Below are 27,907 nucleotides of genomic sequence, written 5' to 3'. Positions count from 1 at the left end.
TTTCTAACTTTCATATTTATTCTCTAGCCATTGGTAGAATAGTTTCCCATATAGTATATATTCAGTGTTCCTTCTCTTTAATTGCAAGCGCTAACCTATTCATTCCACACATTCTATATTTTCTAATCACATTCTCACCCGTAGGAATCTCAATACAATACTGGAAAAATACGTATTCTGTGACAGTTGCAATTGGACAACTATAAATAACCTAATGTCTTAACTAGTGTGATTTTCAGTAAACAGGGTTAATAATCAATTGCTCTGGATAATTGATGCACATTCAGGGTCTGTGTTATGTTTTCTAACTTCCATTGCAGATTTTTTACCTGTCGCTAATGAAATATTTTTCCCCTTTCCTTTTCCACTGTGGCTCTTGCTTTCTACCCTGTGTTTTTAGGACGTACTTTGTTTGATGGCCGCCGATAGAGTCTCTTTCACTGATAGACGCCGTTGATGCCCGATGTGGTGCAAACAAGGCAGCAGGCGTACAGAGACACAACTTGCTCAGCAGCAGGCAGCCGCGGCCGCAAGCCGCAGCGGCTTCAACAAATCAGCAAGGATCTACGAAAAATTGTGAAAACACTGCAAACGGAGAGGAGAATGGAGCCCACACTATAGCAAGTGAGTGGAGATGCAATTAATGGATTGCGAATGGCTTGGTAGGCAGCCTGAAATATGTGCTTGTGTATTTAAAAAAAACCTCAGTTATTCCACCTTCTACATACAAACCACCTAGCCAGATGGTGAGAAGATTAAATAAAGAAAAGCCAAAAGCAGAGGGGAAACACCCCACTTTACGTAGCTATTATTTGGGATTAGTTTTACACAATACAGATTTATTTTAAGTCACCATTGTCTCTGCCTTTTCTTGTTTGCATTTGGAAGCCCCTCTGGGCGTTTCTGCTGGAAATCCAAAATGTTGATCTAAAGCACGGGTGTCAAACTCGCTCACGTGACCTTCGCGATGTTTTTTCCCTTTGTGGAGCTGAGGTGGGCTTGGCCTGTGCGTGACGCCTCCGCCCGCGGACCACCAGTTTGACACCCCTGATCTAAGGCAGTATTTCTCAACTTTAGCAGCAGCTGGCTAGGGATTTCTGGGAGATGAAGTCTATCTCTCTCAAAGTGGCCAACCTTAAGAAACATTGATCTAAGGAGATTGTGGTGAGGGAGCCCCCCCTGCTGGCGAAACAGGCAAATGGTAGAGGCCCTGTTGTCTTCCTAGAAGTGAATATATCCAGCTGCTCCCTTTCAATTGCCAGTTGTGCTGGAATAGCTAATTCGGTCTCTTTCACACACCCAAGCCCATGTATTAAATGTACGTGAGCACACAAAGTCCTCCTGTCTCCTAGGATACTGTTCCACCCAGGAGTAGAAGGATCTTCTTAAATTAGTTTGCCAGAGATCTAAAGGCTATGCTTAACATGGCTCTCTATTTCATGGAAAATGAACTTACGTGATTGTTTTCAACTTCTGCTCTTGTAATCCAAACATAACCTTTCAGCATTTTAATTTGATTTTTTCTTTTAAAGGATTTTTGATGCTAGCTCACAATAAAGCTGTTTTTGGTAATCATCTGGTCTTGTTACTGAGAAATATGTGCTTAATAAGTCTTTTCTTGCCAAACAAATATATTATTGAATCATAGCCACTGAGTGGCTGTATATTCACTCAAGTTAGATGAATGTGATAAAACTACTGACAATCTGTTTTTGAGAGCCAAGAAACTTTATATAAAACAGGTGGGGTTTTTTTTTTGGAAACCTTATCTACCAGTTAATATTCTCCTCTTGGATCATATGTAATTTTTATCATGGAGGAGGGTGGAAGAACCACACATGTATAAAGGAACATGCCCTGGATAGATTTAAAAACCATTTTGGCTTTATTTTAAGTAAAACCAGTTATTCCCTTTATTATTGAATTATATCCTCATGTGCGATTTATCCATTTTTAAAAATAAGGCAATGATTGAAAGAATTTTGTGTATTTTTTTTAATCCATTTGTCTTCTTAGCCTCCTCCCTTCCCCCCAAATAGAATATTCTATAGAACAATTATATAGGACGTGGTGGCTCAGTGGCTAAGACACTGAGCTTGTCGATCAGAAAAATGGGCAGTTTGGCGGTTTGAATCCCTAATGCCACTTAAGAGAGTGAGCTCCCATTACTTGTCCCAGCTTCTGCCAACCTAGCAGTTCAAAAGCACATAAAAATGCAAGTAGAAAAAATAGGAACCACCTTTGGTGGGAAGGTAAAAGTGGCTCCGTGCGCCTTCGGCGTTTAGTCATGACGGCCACATGACCACAGAGATATCTTCGGACAGTGCTGGCTCTTCAGCTTTGAAACAGAGATGAGCACTGCCCCCTAGATTCAGGAATGACTAGCACATATGTGCAAGGGGAACCTTTACCTTCATAGAACAATTATTAAGCTAAGATCATTCTAATCTGGTCAAGTTGGGAATTAAATCACCACTTCCCTCCTTAAAGACCAAAGTATGAATCTACTACAACTTCTCCGAACTGGAACTTCCTGAATATTAAGGCTATTATGTGTCCTATTATTTTCTGACTCAAGGCTCCATGGATTTGAGTTGATGGGAACGGTAGTCCAAATTATCAAAGGACACTTTACTTTAGGACTAAAATGTAGGCACAATCAATGACTAGGATATGGGGTCTTATTCCTTTTTAATATTCAATTAAAAAAAGGGTATGGACCCTTTACTAAGAAGAATTCTAGTACAGGTGTGAGATAGCACATTAACAACATATCTACGAGAGTAAAAGAGTGAACCAAATACAGGTGGTCCTCAAGAACACAATTGAGCCTCCGTTTTTACTGAGACATGTTAAATGAGTTTTTTGCCCCATTTTGCAACTTTTCTTGCCACAGTTGTTAAGTGAATCACTGTAGCTGTTAAATTAGTAACACGGTAGTTAAGCAAATCTGGCTTCCCCATTCATTTTGCTCCTCAAAAGGTCACAAAAGGAGGGAATCACATGACCCTGGGGCACGGCAACTGTCATAAATATGAATCAGTTGCCAAGCGTCTGAATTTTGGATCACAAAGCCATAGAGATGCCACAAGGTCGTGAGTGTGAAAAACGATCCTGTCACTTTTTTTGAGTGCCATTGTAATTTGAGCAGTCACTGAAGGAGCTGTCGTAAGTTGAGGACTACCTGTAATAAAAGTGATGATGTCCTAGGTATCCCCATAAGCTAGACGTAGGGCATGAATGAATTAATAATAACAAAACAACAATAATTTAATGGCAACATACCTCCCCTTTCCTTATGGTTTCTTTTGGATAGATAATCATACAGATATGATGGAAGTGGATGGTGATGTTGAAATCCCTCCTAACAAAGCAGTGGTGCTGCGGGGTCACGAATCTGAAGTTTCATCTGCGCCTGGAACCCTGTCAGTGATCTTTTGGCCTCAGGGTATGCTTTCCTAAAGAAGTTGAAAATGTAACCTCTCTTTCCAGCTTTAATCCTAAAGAAAACTTCTTCGTTTCCATATCTTCCTAACTTGTTGATTGGAAATGTAGGAAACAAGAGACTTTGAGTCTGATTAGTAGCACATAAGACACTTGTATGAGGAGGGGAATGTAAGACAATGCTCTTCTAGTTTAGTTGGTTGAATAGGGACAATCAGGTTATCTGCCTAAAGTCCAAGGAGTTTGAATCTTGTTATGGAATCTACGTAGAGGATGATTGTACAGGCAGGTTCGCGAGTTATGACCATAATGGAGCTTTCAATTATGGTTGAAAGTTGTGATGGTCGAAAGCTCGCTGGTCACATAACTGACCTTATTTATGACCTTATTGCTTTGGTTTGTTAGGTGAACCAAAGGTTTGCTATGGGCCAATTTTGGTGAAACCATAATTAAGTGCCAATTTTATTATAAAACACAGTCAAGTGACTGGGATGCTATAAATATCCATAACGCAATCCAATCACCTAGCGCTTGGATTGTGGTCATGTGACCAGAGGGACTCCCCAATCATCAGAACTTCAAATCCGGGTCATAAGTAACCCACAGGGAGATCCATTGGAACTTCAAAACGATTACTAAGCGACTAGTTGTAAGTCGAGGTCTACTTATAACTGAATAGTTATATTCAATTGTATGGTAGTACATCTTGATGCTTTTCAAGAACACTCCATATTCCTCTCTTTTAAGTCTTTGGTGAGCTTGACTGAAAAGAATTGTATTTTGTTTTAAGAGGCTGTTTATTTTGCAGATCTGGAGATTCAACGGCAAGAATCTGGAATCTTAGTGAAAACAGTACCAGCGGATCTACTCAGCTGGTGCTTCGGCACTGTATACGAGAAGGAGGGCAAGACGTACCAAGTAACAAAGATGTAACATCTCTGGATTGGAATGTGAGCAAAAATTCCCATGTTCAAATTAATAGTCATACTTTGAGCTTCAAATACATGCATTCTTGGAGGTGACCACTTTGAGATTTCCATGAGCGCTATAGATATTTGTTTTATTCTTCTGGTGATAGAACCAGCCCAATAGGTCTTCTGCTGAAGTTCAGTGTAGGGCGTACCAGGAAATTAAGTATACACATTAATCTAGGCATGCCGTATTTTTCAGAATATAAGACACACTTTTTCCCCCCTAAAAGAGGGTTAAAAGTTGGGTGCGTCTTATACACTGAATTTAGCCCCATCCACCTGCAGGCCCCTACCTTCTGCCTCTGCCTCCCAGCAGTTGGCTCCTTGCAGCAAACAGCCTGTTTCAGCTTCAGCACAACCTGATTAGCACAAGCAGCTGATTATCAGTTGGATTGGTCTCCAACAATCAGCTGTTTCAGGCTGCAGGGAGGAGTATTGCCTCCTCCACATATCCCATTTTCGTCTTCCCGCATCCTATTTTTTGCCTCTGTGTGCCCCATTTTCCACTGTTCTAATCCCCGCCGCCCTGAACGGGCATAAAATGGGCACGCAGAGGCCAAAAATGGGGCGGCAGAGACTGAAAACAGGATGCGGAGGCCGAAATGGAGCACGTGAAGGCGGCAATACGGTGTAGCGATCCCTGCATCCTGAAACAGCTGATGTCAGGAGGCCCAAGAATCAGCTGCTTGGGCTAATCAGCTTGTACTGAAATGGAAACATTCTGTTTGCTGCAAGGAGGCAAAATGCTGGAGGCAGAGGCAAGATTTTTTTGTTCTTGTTTTCCTCCCCAAAAGCTAGGTGTGTCTTATACTTCGGAAGCATCTTGTACGTCAAAAAGCTTCAAAACTCAGGCACAGTCCTTTGCAAATTGTTTTTTTTATAACGTACTGCACTGTAGTGTCTATGGAGATTCTCAGTCATCCAGGTCATGGTTTGTCCGAAAGATGTTTTTACAAGAGGCAACTTTTAAATTTTTAGACTTTTAAACCAGTTGCCTCTTGAAAAGCACCTTTGGGACTATAGTATATTGGAGTTATGAAACAGCAGTTGCGCCTGAAAATGTGGCTGCAGAGAATGTGAAGCAAATGTGGAACAGCAGCATTTGTATGAGGGAACAAAAGCAATCTTTCCGGATAACCTTAACAGAAACAAGAAGAAACCAGAAACGTTCACCCCGCAATTGAATCTTTGTGCAGCAAAAAAAACTCTCCCTAGAGTCAAATCAAATGAATTAACTCAACCATCAAAAGTCTTTCACAAGAGAAGTCTAGGGAACAACTCTCAAAAGTTCAGTAAAGGAAGGATACGAAGAAATGATAGATTTGCAAGAAGATCCGTGTGGAATAGATATTCTTTAAAAAGTTTCTATGTTGAAATGGCCAGCCACTAATTCCCAAGAGAGGCTGTGGAAAGGTATTTATAACAGGACTCATTAAATACACTTTTGAGGTTTAGAGTTGGCCCAAATGATTCAGAAATGAGCTGGTCTGCTTTGTTGTGATCTTATGAGAAGCCCAAAAATGATCATTTCCGGTGGAAACATTTTGCAGACCTCTTATGTCTAGCAGTTCTTCAAACAAATGATTTTTCTTGCTTGGGAAGATACGATCGCACGACCAAGTAAAAAGAAAACTTCATGAAACACGAAAGCTTTGAGAGCGGGATGTTGTATAATTCACACTTTGCTTGTCTCTAAACCAGAGGAAGCATGCTCCATTTGAAGAATACAGATTTTTAGAACACATAGTAATAGAATAATGTTTATACTTGTATTCCAGAGTGAAGGTACGCTCCTAGCAACGGGGGTCGTATGATGGTTTTGCAAGGATATGGACTAAAGATGGTGAGAGCAACATTACTTTCCTCTTTTCCTTTTTAAAGATTAAATATGACGGGAAGAAGTATTTCAAATACTTTTTGGGTAAATCTGGCCAAATATAACTAGTGTCCTTTTTGTTTTTAGGTAATCTTGCCAGCACAATAGGACAGCATAAGGTCCCATATTTGCATGAAAATGGAATAAGAAGGGAACTTCATTTTAAGTGCAGGTGTGGACAAGGTAAAACGCATTGTTTACTTGAAATACATTGCTGCAGATAAAATTATGAAGATAGTTTAGGATAGTGGTGTCAACTGGCAGCCCACCGGCTGGATGCATCACTTGCAGGCCTGCAAAAAACATCGCAATATGTCACGTGATACATCACACCTTCAGAAAAGAGCAACAAGATGATTAGGGGACTGGAGGTTAAAACATATGAAGAACGGTTGCAGGAACTGGGTATGTCTAGTTTAATGAAAGAAGGACTAGGGAGACAATGATAGCAGTCTTCCAATATCTCCGGGGTTGCCACAAAGAAGAGGAGTCAAACTATTCTCCAAGGCACCTGAGGCAGAAACAAGAAGCAATGGGTGGAAACTAATCAAGGAGAGAAGGAACCTAGAACATTAGCCTTTAGAAGGGAATCCATTCTTTAGAAAATATAGTCTTAAAATATTGTTTCAATTGATTTGGTAAATTTAAACATACTCCAAATTGTAAAACCATTTTATTCTTTTTGTTCCATTTTGGAATTCAGACCACAATAATTTGGGGATGCACATACTGGAGAAGCCAAACAGGCAGTTTCCTTTCCATTCTGGTATGTATTTTCTCTTTTAGATTAAAGAAGAAACAGCTCATAAACCAATGTTTTGTGACTTAGTTAATAATAGTTTTTTTTTTGTGGTTTTTTTGTATGTGGTGCTTGAGGCATGAGCGTTTACAGTTAGCACATATTTCCAACAGCACTACTGATTGATATTCCAGCTAGATCAGCTGTGGGAAAATTACAGGCTCTTTCAAAAATAAATGTCTATCTTGGTTCAGATTTCATCCTATCGGCAGAAAAGGGAAACTGGTTTAATTTACTTTCTCTTGATTCAGGTTCAACTTCTAATTTGCATTGCTACCAGCAACATATTAGAGTAGACTGCTTTCTTGATTCTTGATTGGATTTTGCTTAAAATAATGATTTAGACTGAGCCTCGTTGGCCCAATGGTTAAAGTGCAGTACTGCAGGCTACTACTTTTGACTCCTGGGTGCCTGCAATTTGGCAGTTCAAATTCCACCAAGCTCAAAGTTGACTCAGCCTTCCATCCATCCAGGTTGGTAAAATGAGGACCCAGATTGTTGGGGGCAATATGCTGACTCTGTGAACCACTTAGGACAGCTGCTAAAGCACTGTGAAGCGGATATAAGTCTAGGTATGCTATGCTATAATCTCACATTTCATTATACAGGTAGTCCTCGTTTAACATCCAGCAACCTTTGTCCAGCATTTGTCCAGCAACCATTTCAAGTTACAGTGGTGCTGAACAAAGAGACCTCTAATTAGTCCTTGAAGTTCTGGCCTTTGCAGTGCCCTCCCACCCTAGTCAAATGAATAAAATTTGGATTCCAGTTCGCACTTCGCTATTGATCAGTGTTCACACACACTATACACTTCTTCCTTGTTCACTCACATGCATCACGTCCTGCTTCTCTTTGTTTGCATGCATTGCAACATCTTCGCCCCATTCTTAACATTGTGCCACTCTGCAACAACATCCATATCTTCCAGTTCATGCAAGTCAGTCCCAAAATGTCTGGAGACCTTCAGAAATAAATGTTGTCGCTGATACTTTTCTTGTACGTGTAAAAATGTAAACAGTGTGGTATTGGTATATCCTGTGGTTACACCACAGTCCAACTTCCCCTGTTCTTAGGTTATAATTTTGTAAGAAGATTGTAGCGTAGGAATTTCCCATGTACTCTTGAGTTGGAGGGAAAGTAGGATACAAATATGACAAAAGCAGGATATAAATATGACAAATTGGATACTACAAATTCTGATTACCGTATTTTTTGGACGATATGACGCACCGGAGTATAAGACGCAACATGATTTGAAAAGGTAATTTTTTTTAAAAAAAGGTTTTGCACTCTGCAGGCCTCACAAACCCTCTGCCCACCTTGTTTCTTGCAAAAAGAGGGGGCATGCAGAGCTTTGGGAGGCTTGTAGAATGTTCCTGGGAACTGGGGGGAGGCAAAAATGGGCCATTTGTTGCTCATTTTTGCCCTTCCCAGCCCCCAGGAGCACTTTGCAAGTCTCCCAAATTCTCTGCATGTCCATTTTTGGAAAGGGGGCGGGTTTTGGTAGGCCAAAAATGCTGTATTCAATGTATATGATGCACCCAGATTTTCGCCCTCTATTTTGGGGTAAAAGGTGCAACTTATCTCCGAAAATACGGTAATTGTCATATTCACAGCTCCTCTTCAAGTATAAAACAGTCTCCCTTTGACTCTTTCCAAAACTGCATCATACTTTGCATTCCAAATTCTTTTCCCTCTAAACTCAGGGGTGGGCTGCTGGGGGTTCGCAGGGGTTCGGGAAAACCTCTAGCTAAGATTTTGTGCAGTTTGGAGAACCCCCAAAATCCCACTCCGGGCTGGCCCCGCCCCTCCCAGGAGTTCCTACACAGCCTGTTTTGGATGCAGGTAAGTGCAGGGCGTTTGGAGAGGCTCAGGGAGGGCGAAAAATGAGCCTACTACAAGTTCAGGGAGGCCTGTTTCCGGCCTCCGGAGCCTGGGGAGGCAGTTTTCGCCCTCCTGGAGGCTTGACCAAGGCCTCTGGAGCCCAGGAAGGGCAAAAAATGCCCTCCCCAGTGCAGGAAGCCTACTAGGCCACGCCCACCATTCTCACGCCCACCCAGCAACCAGCAGAGAACCCCTTGCAAAAAATTTTGAAGCCCACCACTGTTCCCTCTAAGGTGCGCGGCTGCGCGGCCGCGCACATGGCAAGAAACCCCCGCGCAGAGGTTTCTAACTGCCGCGCAGAGGTTTCTTTCAAAGCAAACGTGGGGAAGTCCTTTGCAGGCAGCTAGAACTGGCCGCCCGCAAAGGACCTTCCCAAACTTGTTTCAGCGGCAGCTCTCAGCCTACGACGGCAGCGTCACGCAGGCTGTGGAAGGAGGGGGAGGAGGAGGGAACCAAAGAGAGGCTTTTGCCGAGTCTGCGCCCCACAGCCAGGACCGTCCTTGCGCCTCAAGCCGCGTTTCTTCCTGCAAAGCCCTTCTGGCGTCAAGCGGAACTCTCGGGTTGCCCGAAGGGCTTTGCAGGAAGAAACGCGGCTTGAGGCGCAAGGACGGTCCTGGCTGTGGGGCGCAGACCCGGTAAAAGCCTCTCTTTGGTTCCCTTCTCCTCCTCCTCCTCCTCCTTCCACAGCCTGCGTGACGCTTCCGCCATAGGCTGAGAGCTGCCGCTGCTGCACAACTGAGGGAGGGAGAGCGAAAGCAGAGGTAGCCTCAAATTTAATTTAAATTCTTTAAAATAATTTTTGAATTTCTCCTCACCAAACCTTTAAGACTGAAAGTTTTTCCTAACATGAACTTGAGCTAATATACTTAATATGAGAAAGGTGCAGCAATTAACACTGCTTTTTAAAAGAACAATATTTCTCAATTGTTTACCTGTATGAAGTCTGCCTATCTTAAGTTCCTACTATACAAAAGGTGTTACCTTCTAAGGCAACCAGTATACAATACATTAGTGGCCAATGTTACATTGCTCCTAATGACAAAATTAGAGCTGTGTTAAGCCTATGAAAAAAATCCCAAATGAATAAAATCATTATTAAGACCCAATGAAAAAATTACAAAAATTATGCATAAACTTTCATGTTCCCCAAATTTCCAATCCAAAACTTAACCCAGATTCTTCAGACATAGATTTGTAATTCAGAGTCAGACTCGATTATTAGAATGAATGCATTAATCAGGGGTGAATAATGTTGGTGAAATCTCATCTAACCTTCCATAATAATAACATACATACACAAATAGCTGACAGCCACATCTCTGAAACACTATTAAATCTGAACTAAATGTTTATCTAGAACTCAAATAAATAGCTGCTTTTTGGTTTTATTTTTTTTAATATTTATCAGTCTCTCTTTTATTCCATACTTCTGGTTGAAAGACTATTCTATGTCATGCTAAACAAATGCATGTTCTAGTGGCGGTGGGGGCTCGTTGGCATCTTCAGCAGCAGCCCTGCCTCCTGTGAAAAAAACCGAAGATGGAGCAGATCCACGCAGATGACGTTGCTGCAACATGACTGGAGGAGGAATTCTGGGAGTTGAAGTCAGCAAGGCTTAAAGCTGTCAGGTTTGAAGACCCCTGGGGTTTTTTTTCCCTAAAGGGTTAGGGGTGCAAAGGTCTTGTAACTTGACAGCTTTAAGACTTGCGTGCTTCAATGCCAGAGTTTCTGAGCCAACATTTTGGTTGCTAAGCAGGACCGTTGTTAAGTGATACTGATATTATATAGCACTTTTAATTAAGCGGGTACCTTGAATAAACATAACTTTGAGTTTCAAATAACACTGATTTCGTTGTTGTCTTAGGTGACATCTGTGAAAAAAATTCAGGTGCTCAGGCATGAAAATGTGCTGCTCAAACACTATACTTTTCCGCTCACACTGAAAAAAAATTAGCGGGAACATTGAAGCCCACTCCTGTCTAAACTGGCCAGTCATCTCATCATTTTAATTTGTTAATGATTGATTTCTTCTAACTTTTTTCTTTCTTTTTTGTCAATAGCACCAGCGTTAGATGTTGACTGGCAGAGCAACAACACATTTGCCTCCTGTAGTACAGATATGTGTATTCATGTCTGTAAATTAGGTCAAGATAAACCCATCAAAACCTTCCAGGGCCACACAGTAAGTAATTTTTATTTTAGCTGTTATCCACGTAGCATATATGTGAAGCAAAGTAAAGACACTGTGTTCAAACCAATCTATCCCAACCCAACATGCGCCCTCTGGATGTGTTGGGTTACAATTCCCATAATTCACAATCTTCAGATTCTTCAAAAATTCAACCTCAACTTATTTGGAGGACATCAATAACAACAAAGATTGAAGCACAGTTTTGCTATTTTGTCTTCTCTGCATGTGAGCTGTCTTAGGTAGAATTTAGCAAAAGTCACAGTTCCCAATTGAAAAAAGTTGTCAGTTTTCTATAGACATTGAACATGTTTCGAGAATGAATTCAGCTAGTCTTCAGGGAGAGTAAAGATTAGGTGCCATTCAATTTGTATACCCTTTATGAAGGGTATCTGTATGCTGTGGAAGTTGTAGTGTTATGGTTATATTATTTGGAGGATGTTCTTGGTTGTGGGGGAGGGGAACTAAAGTAGAATAAAGAGAAGGTCCCAAGTACTAAGCACTCTTTTGTTGAGTGCCAGGGAAATCAGGAGATCCAGGCAGTTCAAATGAGTATAAGTATATTTATTGCAAAGTTATTAAGCTCTCTACAAGAATCTGATCAACTGACGGGGTATAAGAGAGGTATTCAAGATGGGATGGACCATAAATCTCTTGGGGGGGGGGCAGGGACTTGTGCTTTATGATGCATTTGATCCCCCCTCCCTCGGGCTCAGCCTGGTCATCTCCTACACCTTCCTATTTATTTATTTATTTATTTATTTATTTATTTATTTATTTATTTATTTATTTATTTATTTATTTATTTATTTATTTATTTATTTATTTAGAAATGTATTTGCTGCCCATCTCATATCAAAACAACTCTGGGCAGCTTGCAGCATAAAAGCATTAAAATCATCAGATAACAAAGCAGATAAATAAAATCATTCACACAAGATGGTAAAAGGAGGGACCGGGATCTTGGGGGTGGGAGGGAAGATGGGATCAGGTTTTAATTAACCAACCCTTTCTAGTGTGAAGCTCTTCCATTGGGCCCAAGTCATCCAGCAGAGCCATGTTGTAAGGCTCTTTTGAAAGTCAGAAGAGTTGGTGATCAATCTCACCACAGATAAGTTTATTCCGAAAGCAGGAGCCACAGCAGAGAAGGCCCTTCTGGACTCCAAATTACTTTTTAATAAGAAGTAAGCAAAAAAGTAATGTTTTGTGATACTGGCCTCTTAAAAGAGATTTAACCTGCTGTTTTCCAACATAAAAACCTCAGTCAATTCTCCTAGGTATGTCTTCTGTCCCTGGTTGCTTCTAGCCAAACATTTTCACTCTATTTTCTATATTGTCCCCTTCCCGTTTTTTTTCTTGATCTGGGAAACCATTCCCCCTCCCCCACCTTTAATCTGATGTTTCCCTTATAAAGAAAACCGAGATGCCAATATCTCTCTTGCTGCTTATTTTCAGAATGAAGTAAATGCAATCAAATGGGATCCCACTGGTAACCTTCTGGCTTCTTGTTCCGATGACATGACTCTAAAGGTAAAAGTGCATTGCCGCATTGGGTGATTTTGGACTCCTATTGCGAAATCGTTGGAAAAATAGCTGCCTCCCATCCATCCTCGTCGTTTCAATCTTTATTTCTGTATCTACTTAGATTGCACTGTGGTAGTTCTAGCTGCCTGCATCTGTCCGAGCCGTACAGCTGCTATATGACTCTCATTCCTAAACTTGCAAGAGTTGATAGTGTGCAAAAAGACTTCATTGCTTTCTTGACCATAAGAGAGTGCACACTTCTAAAACTAGGATGGTGGTGGTGGGGATGATGATAGAGGAGGAGAAGGAGCAGTGATATTTGTCCAACAGTATGAAAGAAGATAAGGGACGCGGTGGCTCAGTGGCTAAGACACTGAGTTTTTCAATCAGAAGGTTGGCAGCTCAGCGGTTTGAATCCCTAGTGTCGCGTAACGGAGTGAGCTGCCATTACTTGTCCCAGCTTCTGCCAACCTACAGTTTGAAAGGACGTAAAAATGCAAGTAGAAAAATAGGGACTACTTTAGTGGGAAGGTAACAGTGTTCCGTGCACCTTTGGCATCATTTAGTCATGCCAGCCACATGACCACGGAGAGGTCTTCGGAGAGCGCAGGCTCTTTGGCTTAGAAATGGAGATGAGCACCGCCCCCTAGAGCCAGAAACGACTAGCACACATGACCGTGAGAATCTTTACCTTTTACCTATGAAAGAAGATGAACACTCAGTTTCTACTCTAGGTTTTCAGGACGTAGAGCAGTGATGGTGAACCTTTTGAGCTCAGTATGTCAAAAATTCAGAAAATGCCTAACCTGATTCAGCTGTTGTGTCACACACAGCCAAATAAAAAAGAAAAGTTCTATGTTTCTAACCCTGCCCCTAATTTAGGTCAGTCTGATAAGTGGCAGTACAGGCCTGGGCATTGATTTCAGCCCTAGCGCTACCACTGCCACTTTGAAGGCCATTTCCCAAGGCATGTGAGTCCACCTCATTCATCTTCCATGACTTCCTAAGATTGCGTGACGGCACATCCCCATTCTCAAACAGGTTTTGGAAGTTCCTCTGCCCCATGATTTCCAGGAGCCTTGCAAGAACATAGCCCATTCTCACATGGCTTCTGCAGCTTTTGAAAATGGCATGAGCAGGAAGGTGTGCTGTAGAGAATAGATGCTGGGTGTTGGTGACAGCTGATACATCACCCAAAACATTGAGGCATGTCGCCTTTGACATGCGTGTCATAGATTTTCCATCACTGAAGTAGAGTCTTCTACCAATATGGAAGTCAGATCAGCTTGCTTGGAGTGCGGGGTGAAATCTGAAATCAGTCTGCATCCTTCCCTATAGAAATTATATGCACTCTTTAGAGCCGAGGTGGCGCAGTGGTTAAATGCAGCACTGCAGGGTACTTCAGCTGACTGCAGTTCTGCAGTTTGGCTGTTCAAATTTCACCGGCTCAGGGTTGACTCAGCCTTCCATCCTTCCGAGGTGGGTAAAATGAGGACCCGGATTGTTGTTGGGGGCAACATGCTGACTCTGTAAACCACTTAGAGAGGGCTGAAAGCCCTATGAAGCGGTATATAAGTCTAACTGCTATTGCTATTGCTATATATAATCACAAAAAAGGCATTTGTTCTATTTTTCTAAAGCTACCATAAGTTGATATTTAAGACACAAGACACAAGTTAAGACACAATGACGGTTTCCCCCCAAACATCATCACTCTGCTAAACAAATAATTCCCTCAACACTGTCAAACTATTCACTAAGTCTGCATTACTATTAATCTTCTCATTGTTCCTATCATCCATCTCCTCCCACTTATGACTGCAGGACTGTAACTTTGTTGCTTGTATCCTTATGATTTATATTGATTGTTTCCTAGTATGATTTGATTGCTTATTTGTACCCTATGACTATCATTAAGTGTTGTACCTTATGATTCTTGACGAATGTATCTTGTCTTTTTATGTTCACTGAGAGCATATGAACCAAAGACAAATTCCTTGTGTGTCCAATCACTCTTGGCCAATAAATAATTCTATTCTATTTCTATTCTATTCTCTTCTATTCCAATAATGTGAATCTAAATAAAATCCCATGTTTTAAAAATACAACTTCATTCTTGAATATTGCTATCTCATACCTGAGGTATTTAAAAAAACAAACAAATTAAAATGCTCCTCCCCTCTCCCTTTTATTGTGTTTTGCTTTAAAACCCTGCAAGATTGATGAGGACCTCTTTACCTGAAATTAAATAAAGCTGGATTATTGCTTTCTTTATTCACTTTTCTATTAGATCTGGAGTATGAAGCAAGACAACTGCGTTCATGATCTGCAGGCCCATAACAAAGAAATTTATACTATCAAATGGAGCCCTACAGGGCCAGGAACAAACAATCCAAACGCCAATCTAATGTTAGCAAGGTAAGGTTTCGCTGTGTAGTAGGGGGGAAAAATGAAGCCAATCATTTTGCTCAGTGTCTTTCTGAGCTAGTCTAGAAACTCTTCTATTGAGATTAAATATGGAGACCAGGCAACTATTCTGCCTCTTGAATATAGAAATGGTTCCACAACTGTGCTTCAGGATTGTCCTACGAAAATATGGAAAATATGCGGAAATAATAACCTCCTTGTGGGGTTCCTGTCCTCCTTTTCCTTTTTTTCCTTCAGAATTTTAATGTGTAATTCCATTAACTCAGACGACCTCTAAAGAACATACCCTGTTGCCCTGAAAATAAAACCTCCCCAGATAATAAGCCTAATCTGGCTTTTGAGTGCATGCGCTAAAATAAGCCCTCCCCGGAAAACAATCCCTCCCCAAAAATATTGCAACACAACAGCAGCCATGAGGTGACTATGCTCACCCCCTCCTGTACTTCAAAAATAATAAGACCTCCCAGAAAATAAGGCCAAGCACTTATTTCAGGGGTCAAAAGAAAATAAGATCCTGTCTTATTTTGGGGGAAACTCTGTAGTGGTTTTGCTGCCATTATCAGTCCCTTTTCTGATTTGGAAATTCTTTTCTTTTATTTTTTTCATATTTTAATTGCTTTTTAACAGATAAGGTAGCATGAATAGATGGAATATTGAGGAAAAACAACTCCTTTTTAAAACCTAAACAGGGGATCACATTCACTTTTATTAAATACATTGAAATCAACTGTAATTGGGTTCTCCTAATTTTATAGATCAGATTACAGGTGCCGCTTAATTTATGAGCCCAAAATTGTGAAGTTATTGCGGTCATAAGGATCATGTGACTGGACTCTCATATAGATATAGAGATAGATAATAGAGATAGATAGAGATAGATAGATGATAGATATAGAGATAGATAGATGATAGATAGATAGATAGATAGATAGATAGATAGATAGATAGATAGATAGATAGATAGATCTATATAGAATATATAAATGTAAATCTATAGATATAGATATAGATAGATATATAGACAGACACTTTGCAGCAGTTATTAAGTGAAAGCTGTGGCATTAAGCAATGTGTGTCTTTTGCTGGAAACTGGCAAATTGTAGATTGTGACTACAGGATGCTGCATAGAGCTGTAAACATGGGTCAGTTGTCAAGTGCCCAAAATGTGATCACATGGCTCAGGGGGAGGGGTTATCGCTGTAATTAAAAAACGAGTCGTAAATAGTTTTGGGGCATCCATCTTAACTCTGAATTGTCATTAAATGACGGGTCATAAATTGAAGTCTACTAGTAAATTGGTTAAAATATGCTTTTACCTGAAAAGGAATCATAGTAAATATTTTACATGGATTGCCAGTCACTACTTATCCTGCTATTTAGCATATACTCCAGTAGTGAGATACGACCAGAGCCTGCTGGGAGCACCAGGTACCATTCCTGCTACACTGACTGATGTTCCTAGGAGTAGGACTTTCAAAGCATCCATTAATATCTCCTAAATTGCCAGCTCTCTCCCGAATATAAACTAGGCAAGGAGGAGGTGCCTCGTAGTAGCATGCTTTGAATGATGGTTCTAATACCCAATCATCATATAGCTAGCCTCGTAGCAAGCTTATATATTACATAGCACCTGCATTCAGCATCACCTACTTAAATTACAACACAAAGTCCTTTTCCTGACACACTTCATTGTTGACTTCTTCAACAGCCAATTTCACTTTTGCTTTTTTGCTTGCTAAATGTCACCTAAATTGTGGCTGCTTAATATAAAATGACCGGATGTAATTGCTTTTCTTATTCAAGATGGGCAGAACTTCCATCCCACTCGTGAACCGTATTCCACATTTTTCCATGTCTCAGAAGTTCTAAGAAATGGAGAATAACAGCTAATGTTGCATAGTGACCACCGAGTGAGAGAAGATGTCCAATTTGGAAGTCAAGAGTCTTTTTACAATTGTAGCGGGAATCCCAAAGGTGATTTTTCAGGAGACAACTGGGCTTTCTTGTTTTTTCTTTGAAGACATTTCACTTCTTATCCAAGAAGCTTCTTCAGCTTGGACAGAATTGTGGAGAATGGAAGGATATCCACTGTCCTGTCAGACCTAAAGAAACATCTTGGATAAGAAGCGAAACACCTTCAAAGAAAAAGAAGTCCAGTTGCCTCCCGAAAAAGCACCTTTGGGACAACCATGACCTGGAAGATGAGAATCTCCACAGACAATTTTAATGGGAGGTACATTTTATGAATAAATATATAAATTACAGTTAAAATTAACAATCATTGTTCTCCTCTTGCCTTTGGTAGTGCATCCTTTGATTCTACAGTCAGGTTATGGGACGTAGACCGAGGGATTTGCATCCACACCTTGACGAAACATCAAGAACCTGTGTACAGTGTAGCTTTCAGTCCTGATGGTAGATATCTGGCCAGTGGTTCTTTCGACAAATGTGTACACATCTGGAATACACAGGTATGTCTCCTGGAGCACTAGTAATTTTATCCACTTATTTTTTTATTACCTATTAAAGGTTTCTCATGGCCTTAATCAGATCATACTAAAAGGATAGCTTCAGTGGGAAAGACAGAAGGATGACATTGTTATTCCTTTCCATTAAAGAAAAGCAATTTGTTATATCTCAGATTTGAGGCAATGCAGATCATTTTACAGATTAGGCAGTGAAGGCAGTCCCTGTCTTTTTCTCACATTCTGAACATTTAAAGTTGACTATTGCAATTTTCATCTCTTCTCACCACCCACCGGAAAAACCAAAGCCATCTGTAAATAATGTGAGAAATATTTTGTACTTTCTCTGCCCTTTATTCAGTTCTAAAGTAGCAAAAGATTTTTGGAGCTGGCTTTTAGGAGTGTTGTTCTTGCTATACTTGTCAGTGGTTCTCACAAGAAGCTGTGCCCTTTTTCTGGCCAACCAGGAAAGGAATCCTAGTGGTTAGAATGCAGTATTGTAGGCAAATTCTGCACATAGCCTGCAGTTCTATCCTGACCAGGCTCAGGGTTGACTTTACCAGTTTCGTGGTCAGTAAAATGTGATCCCAGATTGTTTGAAGCAATGTACTGAGGTTTGTAAACTGCCCAGACAGTGCTGTAAAGCATTATGGAATGATACATAACCATGACATATGTGCCACGCAGAGCCCTCTCTGTGTCAGCCGTCGCCCCAACCCATTTCTAATGCACATGTGTGCACATCACGCCAGCCAGCTGGTCTTCAGGTCTCTTCCATGCATGTGCAGGGGGTGGCGCGAATGCACGAGGGTGTGCATGCACGGAGGCAGGGCGCATACATGGGGCTGCGCTCATATTGCATTTCAATGTCATTGCATTCTATCCCAACCTCTTGGTTTTAATGTTTTTCTAGACGGGTGCTCTGGTGCATAGTTATCGGGGGACAGGAGGCATTTTTGAGGTTTGCTGGAATGCAGCAGGAGACAAAGTTGGAGCGAGTGCTTCAGATGGTTCAGTAAGTAAAGCAAAATGAGATCCTACTCCTCGATTCGTTTTATCAGACACAGGCATCCAAATATGCTGGGTATGCTTAGGTCCTGCTTTATTTCTGTAAAGTGTAGGGTATACTTGGGTTTGTAGAATTTTTCTCCTACAATTTATTTATTACTTTTAAATAAACTAATAAAATAAAATATTAAGCAATCAAGCTAATAGCACTTAAGCGAGGCAGACCTGTGATGAAGTGAGAAAGGTTGAAGGAAACTTCTCGCGAAATCCCTCACTCAAGAAAAATCCCCTGCTGTACTTAATTAAAAGAACTAATACAGGTAGTCCTCCACTTAACAACAGTTCAATTAGTGACTGTTCAAAGTTACAGCAGCCCTGAAAAAAGTGACTTATGACCATTTCCCCACACTTGCGACCTTTGTAGCAGCCCCGTGATCATGTGATCAAAATTCAGATGCTTGGCAACTGGTTCATGCTTATGACCGTTGCTGTGTCCCAAGATCATGTGACCAACTTCTGCGACCTTCTCTCATGCAAAATCAGTGGGGGGAGCCAGATTTACTTAACAACCATGTTACTAAATTATCAACTGCAGTGATTCACTTCACTGTGGCAAGAAAGGTCGTAAAGTAGAACCTCTGGTCACAAACACTTCTGGCCATGACCAAATCAGGGTTTTTTTGTAAGCGTCAAACTTCCTGTCCTTTGTTTACAACAATGGCCCCTGCATTAATTTTGGTTAGATTCGGGTCACGACCAAATCAGGTTGTGACCAAAGTTATGGAACGAATTTTGGTCGTGACCAGAGGTTCTACTGTATCTCACTTAACAACATAAATTTTGGGTTCAATTATGGCCGTAAGTCAAGGACTTCCTGTAGTAGGGTTTGCAAATTCCCCTTCATTTGAATGCATCCCAAAGAACCAAAATTCCTCTTAAAAAAAAATCAAGATACCATTAAAAGACATGAAAAAGATTTTGTCTTGTGTTGCAAAGGCAATAAATGCAGGAGTAGGCATAATTCACTGATGAGGATATTACAAGGATATTAGAGATCTACCACTGAAAAGGCACACTCTTGAGTTTTGGACTATCTCCACCAACACTGACAGGGCAAGACACTAGAATATAAACAGAGAGCAAATCCCACTCCCTACTAGCACTGATGATGTTACCTAGTTTGGGTAATGAAATGTCTGCAAGGAAACAGCCAAGCTCAGAGAGCCTCAAGTGTTCGACCCAGCCTTAGCAGAACCAAGAAACAGACTCCTTGTCCCGAAAAACCCTTTGTTATTTAGCTACTGTGAGTTCATGGCATTCACACACAGAAAAGTCCAAGCAATAATCCTCCCAAGGGTTAACTGCAGTAACAGACCTCATCAGTTCCTTGGATAATTGCCAGGCCGAGAGGTTCCAGTAGCAAAACCATAACTTAATTCCTGGCAAGCAGTCTGAGACACGAATCACGATATTCTGAAAGAAATCCGAACTGTTGTCTCCTGCAACCACCGCTCCTCTTTTGCGTCTATTAATTCCCCAGCCAGGGAGGGGACATTCAGCGTCCATGTGTGCCTTTCTTCCCAAGTCGGCGACTATTCCTCAGTTGTTCTCCTCTCCTGACATCTCTGCGCATGCGCGCATCTGGAACTGCCCCCATCTGTTCTTCTTCCACACTTATCTCCAACTCTGAAGGCAGCTGGGAAATATCGGACGCCCCTGGCTCTATCTCTGTTTCCAACACAGAGCCTTCCCCAGACTCCAGGACTGGCCCAAGTAACTCCCCAACCTCCTCATCGTCCGAGTCTGGCGGACCACAACACCAAGAGCCCCACATATTGTAATGAGTGTAATAATAATAGTGCACTAGTATTGTAGGATGCCTGTTCTTTTGTTGTTGCTATCCAAATCTAATGCATAAATAAAATTTCTGAAACCCCTCCCCCCCTTTTTTTCCTTCCTCCTCCTCTGCAGGTTTGCGTACTAGATCTACGGAAATAGCGCTACTAGTTGGAAGCCATGGACCGACTATGAATGTGTACATAGCCAAAATGACTGTCCCCACGACCCATGTACTGCTATTGTCCCAACTGAACCATGGCCAGTCCACTACAGCCAAACCTGAAATAATTAAATACATGTACTGTACATTTTCTTTTTTTAAAAAAAGCAAACAATTATACCCTGAAGAAGATGACAGAGTGATGTCACAGCTTGTGAAGCCTGTTCACCAAGTGCTGGAATTTGCTGCAGCCACTCCCCTACCCCCCAAAAAAAGATTGGAAGTGGGAGGAAATTTAAAACAAAAACAAAAAAAAACAGGACATGAGAGAAAGAGAACCGAAATATGCAATGAGCCCGTTTGAGAGTATCAGATTGAGGAAAGCTTGTGTATGGCTTATTCTTTTCCCTATCTTCTTTGTCCTCTTTTCTTTATTTTTGTCCTTTATGAAACTTTTGTTTTCCCTCCTTTCTGATCCTTCCCCACCACCCCAATAGGTAATGACTAGGTGGGTTTTTTTTTTCATGTGTAGGGAAAACAAACTTGCATATATCCCTGCAACAGTGATTTGTTCATTGCTTTTCCCCATTGTGCTCTTAAGGTTTACTAATGCTTGAAGCCAGGATGTGGCATTCTTTTCTAGGTTGTGGTGCATCTTTTCACTAAGAATTGGAGGGAGGGGAATCCTTTTCAGCAGTTCTTTCAATTCTTCCTTAACTTTATAGACATCTGAAAAGTGTTGTGTAGATCTTCTTCCAGTTTAGACAAAGAGGAAGAAAACAAAACCCATCCTGACCAATGAGGGTCAACATTCCTTTATTCTTTTCGTCAGATCCAATAGTTTACAGGCTCCTCAGATGCTGCGCTTAGTCGTTTTATTGGTGATGACAGTTCCAAAAAGCAACAATCCCCATCTTGAGACTTTTCTGCCAAATCTTAAGAGTGTACAAAATTGCAAGAAGACACCTAAACAAAGACGGAGAGGCTTGAAATAGGATGCCCACAGTAGGGAATCGTATCATTGGTTTGGAGAGCTTTAATGGCAAGGGGGGTGGTGAGTTTTTGTGTGGTCTCATCTTGGGAAAAGAGGTGATAGACCTTGATGGGAGGTAAGCTCAGGCAATCCCAACACCAAGCTTAAAGAAAAACAGATGAATTGGAGCCTCTTTCTCTTCCAAATCACGATCATCGTCCATTTGAGTCGCACTGTGAAAATTGAAGCAATGGCGAGAGAGAGAAAGGATTTGCCTCATTCTCAGTTTGGACAAAGATTTCTGCTACAACCTCTGTACGAATCTCCCCCCACCCCCATCTTTACTCGGTATAACCAAATTCCCAGTTGAAAGTATTTCAGACTTTAGGGGACAAGCGCTTATTTCTTTCTTTTTTCCCTTTTTAATCTCTTCGTTACAAAAACATATTTGAAGCCTCTTTGATAAAGATTTTTCTGAAGTAAGTCACGTCGTTTATTCCCTTCGCGATACTGTTTCACTGGAAATCCTCTCCTCGTCCCTCCACAAAAGAGGGAGAACTGAGCAATATTTGCAGCAGGGGGTTAAGATCCACTGGGCTGGTAAAGTTCCCAGTGATGAATGGCTCCTCATATTTTTTTTTAAGTCAAAGGAGGAACCTCCCCTGGCAAAACTCTTTGCTTCGTGCTTCTTTAACTACCAAGTGACTGAGCTTCCATACTAGAAAATAGTCTTGCACTAATTTTTCCCTGTTGCTCCCCCGTTATTATTATTTTTCCTGTCTGCTTGTCTCCTTTCTCTTAACATCACACCACCCTTCAAATTTAGATTTAAGTGTAAGCTGCTAAAAAGTTTTTTCCAGGAGAAAATATACAATCACTACTTTGGAATGTCTGTGTTTCTTCTATCAAGTCTTGCTTTTCCTTCACATGAACTTGTGTTTTGATCACAAGCGATAGCAACAGTGGGACTTTTATGTGTGCGTGTGAAAGTTCATTGTAAAGGCTGACCTGTTCCATTCTCGTTTGATCCTTCGTGTCTTCTGCAGCTTCCAATTTCCTAAACAAAGAGGAGTTGTTCAGGGTTTTTAAGGTTTCGCCTGATTTTTTTTTAACCTAAAGGAATGCTTTGTACTCATTTGCTTTGCCGAAGCCTCCATTTTGGATCTCCTTTTTAGTCACAGCAACACAGTGCAGAAATACTAAATTTCTAATCTTTTCCATTTTTGCTACTTCTTTCAATAGGCAGCGCAGCGTATAAACCCAAAGCTTGGATCTCTTCCTTTTGAAGATATAAACCGATTCCCCCCTTTATTTGTAAATTAGCCACCGTGTTGAATTCTCCTTTCCCTCCTTCCAATGAGGGTGGTTATGTTTTGTTTTTACAGTGTGTGTGTTTCCATACATCATTGCAGTGTATGCCTCCTTTCTTTTTAACATCAGGCAAGGAAATGCACAGATCCAGCTTAAGATCTAAGTTCTAAGAGAGGAAACGCTGCTTCTGCAGTAACCCCATTTTCTTTGTAAGAGCTCAATCTTCTATATTCCATTGTGGCTTTTGCTAAATCAGAGCACTGCATCCTATCCTCTCCCCTCTTTGTGAAGTAGATTCTTTCAGCATTGACTTCTGCCACCTCTGTGTACAAACCAGAAAGCAGATCTTGAAGTAAGTCGAGCTTATAAGGCAACCACAACCATTTTTAGCTGATGTGTAAATACACCATCGTGGTTATTCTTAATGGGTGATTTTAAAGTTACACACAGATTGCGAGTGAAAAAAAAGGAAGATTTACACCTATAAGGACAGTCGTTCCATCCAATGATACCTCTGCATTGATTTTGGGAATAGGCTTAGGAGGTTTGAGAATAGGCTTAGGAGGTTAAGAATAATTTTCCCTGTAAATTATAGTATGTAAGAAACTTAACCTGTTGAGTATCTGGCACTTGAAAAACCTTGCTTTTTACCGCTGGAGGTCCAGGACTGTGGCTGACCTCTGTCATTATTAAAAATAATTTTTTAAAAGTTTAAAATATGTAAAAAAAAATCTGTGCAATAATTTTAAACTGTGCTCCCAGGAATAGACACAAATGTGTTTTTTGGGGATTTTTATTTTGAGTATATTTAAACAGCATTTTCTTTTCCTTTAGCAAACACAAATGTCAATTGCACTGAACTTAAATCTTTTAAAAAAAAAGTCAGAGGTGATTCTTGATAGTACTTTTGTATTTTGATATGGACAGTCTGTTCGTTTTTCATACAAGCTCTTGAACTGATGTTTCAGCTTCCTTCAAAAAAAAGTGTATAAAAAAACGAGATGGTGTTTGAAGTCTTTTGACACAGCTGCAAGATTTCCACAGCAACGTTCATATTTCTGGTTTTGCAACTGTTTAGCTCTTGTTCTTTTGGTTGGTTGGTTTGTTTGATTCTAGCCATTTAAGTATGATATAGCATGTAGACTTTATTGAAGCTTCATTATCACAGCTGTGTTATCAACCAAAATCCTGGGCTGATTCCCCCCTTCCTTCCTACATAATTTTGCTTTTAAAACAATTCAAGTAAGACTGTTATTATTATTTTTTGTGGGCCAGATGTTCAGTCTTGCTCTTGAGTTCTACAAGCCACATTCCAAATTCCCAAGTCCCACACCTGGCAAAAAGTAACTTCATTCCCATGGCCTGCAGATCCTCCCAAGCTTTCTATGTTTCATGCCATTATAAACCATTGCTGTTAAAAAGAGTATTCTATAGGAAATAGGATAGGTATTTTGGAGATTTTCTTTCTTTCTTTCATCAGATCTGTTTGTGCTGTGCCATCTTTTCTTCTCCCCCCCCCCACTGCAGCTTCCCTGCCCTTTATCATCCCATAGCATGGGTCATTTGGGGAGGGGAAGTTAAAGTGAGGATAGGAGTTAGCGGCACAGCTTAAAAAAAACCAAACAGATATTGCGGTAGGGAAAAGGGCCAGATGTGTATTGTGGTTGTTTGTGTGATAGGCATTGAACTGAAAAAGCTTGGAACTCCCAACTGTTGACTGCTGTCTCTTCATCCATGTGCCACAGTACTGTTCCACTTGTGAACTGACTTCCTTCTCCTTTTCAGTAAGACAAAACTTTTGAGGATGTGGTATGGAAGTGGGTGGGGAGAAGATGAGCACAATAAAAAGAGCAATTCAAATACCCAAGGCAGAATAAACAGAATGGGGAAATCCTCAAAGCTGCCATTCCTCATTTCAGGATTTAACTTACGTGTAAGGCCTCTCAGCCTTGTTGTTTTTTTTTTCCCCAACACTAGCAGGGCACTTTTGAGATATATCACAGTATTCCTTGGCTATTTAATTTGTCATTCATTTTGCCACCATTGTTTTTAACTTGTGTGCCCATGCATGTGCTAAAAGCAGAACTCTGGTTGAAGTGGGAGCACTGGTGAAGATGATGGGGTCCCATCTCTCTTCATTCAAAGTCGTCTCCCCCTATAAGAGTTCTTCCATTCATATGACTTGAGCAATGCAGCTTTAATAATAGCACTTTCCCATACTTTGGTTCCATCCTGATATTAGTTCTAAGTCTAGATCTGGCTTCCCCAATCTGTTGCCCTTAAGATCATTGATCTACATCAGAGGTCTTCAAACTTGGCAACTTTAAGACTTGTGGACTTCAACTCCCAGAATTCTCCAGCCGGCCATGCTGGCTGGAGAATTCTCGGAGTTGAAGTCCACAAGTCTTAAAGTTGCCAAGTTTGAGGACCTTTGATCTACATCTCCCTGAATTCCCAATCACCATGACTAGAAATTGAATTTTGCCAAGACTTAAGAAAGCTAATTTTCTTCATGGGCGTTATTCTGGAGAAAAATCTGAAGCCCATTGAAATGGGCTTCATGGCCGTTTTAACAGCCTGCATAAAATGAACATTCATTCTTGAAATGACACTGCCAGAAAATGTTTTGAAGGTAATATTTACCAATTACTACAGTGATTGAAGGTTGGATTGTTTTAAAGTAGTTTGGTGTTTTACTTTTGGATAACTTATTTTGGATAAGTTAATCGGGGGGTGGGGGGATATCTGTTAACAACCTAAGACAAAATGATTTTGGGCAATAAGGGTGATGTATTAAAAATGGGTGAAAATCCACTTCCACTACGGTCAAATAAGATAACGACCATTAGGATGTGGTTATGACAAAATGTCTTGTCTCCATTTTCCTAGGTTATTGGGTTAAAACTAAGGGCATCCTTCCCAATCTAATTCCTAGGTTACCAAGCTGTGGGAATAACTTTATTCAATAAATTGAATAACTACAATTTGTAGCCATCTAGATGGTTAGAGTAAAAAGTGGGCAGTTGTAGTTCTAATAAATATTGGGGCCACCAGCTGAAGGAAGGGTAATTTAGGTTTTTATTGTTACCTCTGAAAGCATTACTTTATTGATTGGTTGTTAAAGGTATTTTAAATTTACAATGGGGCCCGTAGCTGTGAGCCTCTTTCTGGAAACTTAGTACCAAATCAGTCTGTGGTTTGGGAAGTAGGGTGAAAGTAAAATACCTTGCATCCAATTATAACAAATTGAAGACTGTTGATTTTTATAGTAAGCTAAGTAAGATTGAAAAAGACCAAAAGTTTATACCAATTTTAATTTTTATGTTGTGTCGATTGGTTTTCAGAAAGCAGCAAAATTGCAATATCCCAAAAACCAGCAGGCCAGTGCGCATGCTCGAAAAATGGCTGTTTTCAGGCCGTTTTCTGCTCTCCAATGCCTACAAAGACCACTTTGTGTGCCACCTCTGGCATGTGTGTCATAGGTTGGCCATCTCAGCCTTAAAGCTACAGACTTTCCATGAAATATGTAATTTCAAAGGAGAGAGAAAGTGTATTTTGATATTTAGATGCCCTTTTCCAATTTTAGCTGCAGGAGAAGCTCCCAGATTTGTTTCCTAAGAAGCAGTCAGCAAAAGGTAACATTGGCTAAGCAAGGGCATCTGGAATTTCCAGTATTGGGGAGTGGATTTGAAAAGTAGAAAACTATTAGAAAAAGGGAAAGAATTCTTAATTTTCCCCAAAGAAGGAAGGGGCAGCATTGTGGCACATGAGCAGTGACAGAACTTTCCTAGTTTTATGTCTAAAAGGATTGATGTGCAAACATGCTGAAGGACCAGTGCGCACCATAAGAGCCCCACATTGTGTTGATTTTATTCTGTATTGCATTTTGACTCTTTACCACCTCCTGTCAGCTGCTGCACTGCTGTCCTGCTTCTCTCAAATAGCCTCCTTTCAAACATTTGTTCCCTTGGCTTCCCATATGTCAAGATTTATGTCCAGAAGTTGAACAGAAGGGAGCAGGAAGACACCTAAAGAAAGCTCTAGATTCGGACAGCAGCAAAGTTTTGTTTTTGTTTTATTTTGAGATGAACTGCTTTGAAACCTACTCTACAGAGGAAAACCTACAGCTTTCCTGGTATTTCCTCCAGATACAGACAGATGCCTCATGGTCAAACTCATAAATGATCACAGCCACAGATGTCAATGCTGTTAAGAGTGGTGCAGCAACCATTACAACTGTTAGGTCTCCGTTCTCCGTTGAGGTCTATCAAACAAAAGAATGGTTTTTAATCATCGCCTGGACTGCTGCTTTCTTCTTCTTTTTTTCCTCCCCCCCCCCCTTTCTTCCCATTTGTGGATAAATTCAGGAAAAATCTTCTGTTTCGTTTAACTGCTTCTCTAGTATGCTTTGCAATCTTATTTCTCTACAGGCTGCGGTGAACAGGTCAGTGATCTAGAACTCAAAAGTGGTCTCCGTTTTTTTGTTTTCCTTTCTTCCTGCCGACGCTTTCTCCTTCTCTCCTGACTTTTGACGTAGTTGTAAAAAAAAAAAAGGTTGAATCTGGAGTTACAAATCTTTTGGGGGGGTCTACTTTGTGATCCTATCTCTATAGCACTGGATAAAAAAATGTCTACGCCATTTCTTCAAAGATATATATATATATATATATATCCAGTTAAATTACAAACATATACCAGTGTAAAACCAGCCCATGTGAGAGGTTTTTTTTCTCTTTGCTTTTCTACTTGTTCAGAAAGATTTTATCGTTCAGTTTTCATGATTTATTGTCTAAAGAAGACTGATATAGATGTTCTATACTGTCCTGGACCCATGTTAATTACACCTTTTTATGATGTACTTTGGTTCCACATCACAATGATTTTCTCCCCCTCCCACCCACCCTTAAAATTCTCTTTCTTAATCCTTTTTCCAGGCACATTTTTCTGTTGCAGGTTTCCCTTTGCATTGTATTGCTCTGACAAGTGTAATTTGAATCAGATCTGAAAGAGGTCCAGAATAAAATATATTTTGATACGA

At 40.6% G+C, this 27,907-nt stretch overlaps 1 protein-coding gene across 1 annotated transcript; it reads left to right on the top strand.

The window, feature by feature from the left end:
* The first annotated feature begins 404 nt into the window (after nucleotides 1-404).
* Nucleotides 405-27,907, top strand: TBL1XR1 (TBL1X receptor 1). Its single transcript, XM_032224817.1, is given in 20 exon segments — nucleotides 405-498; nucleotides 500-532; nucleotides 534-624; nucleotides 3,317-3,400; nucleotides 3,403-3,448; nucleotides 4,253-4,394; nucleotides 6,194-6,217; nucleotides 6,219-6,258; nucleotides 6,379-6,405; nucleotides 6,408-6,437; nucleotides 6,440-6,474; nucleotides 6,995-7,009; nucleotides 7,011-7,037; nucleotides 7,039-7,057; nucleotides 11,035-11,156; nucleotides 12,618-12,692; nucleotides 14,977-15,104; nucleotides 17,419-17,584; nucleotides 18,492-18,593; nucleotides 20,558-27,907. Coding segments are annotated over 20 exon segments (1,275 nt in total). The 5' UTR covers nucleotides 405-456; the 3' UTR covers nucleotides 20,585-27,907.

This window comes from Thamnophis elegans, chromosome 10, assembly GCF_009769535.1.
Source record: "Thamnophis elegans isolate rThaEle1 chromosome 10, rThaEle1.pri, whole genome shotgun sequence".
Taxonomy (NCBI): Eukaryota; Metazoa; Chordata; class Lepidosauria; order Squamata; family Colubridae; genus Thamnophis; species Thamnophis elegans.
The sequence above is the reverse complement of the archived record's forward strand: the minus strand, read 5'-3'. Positions and strand labels throughout refer to the sequence as shown.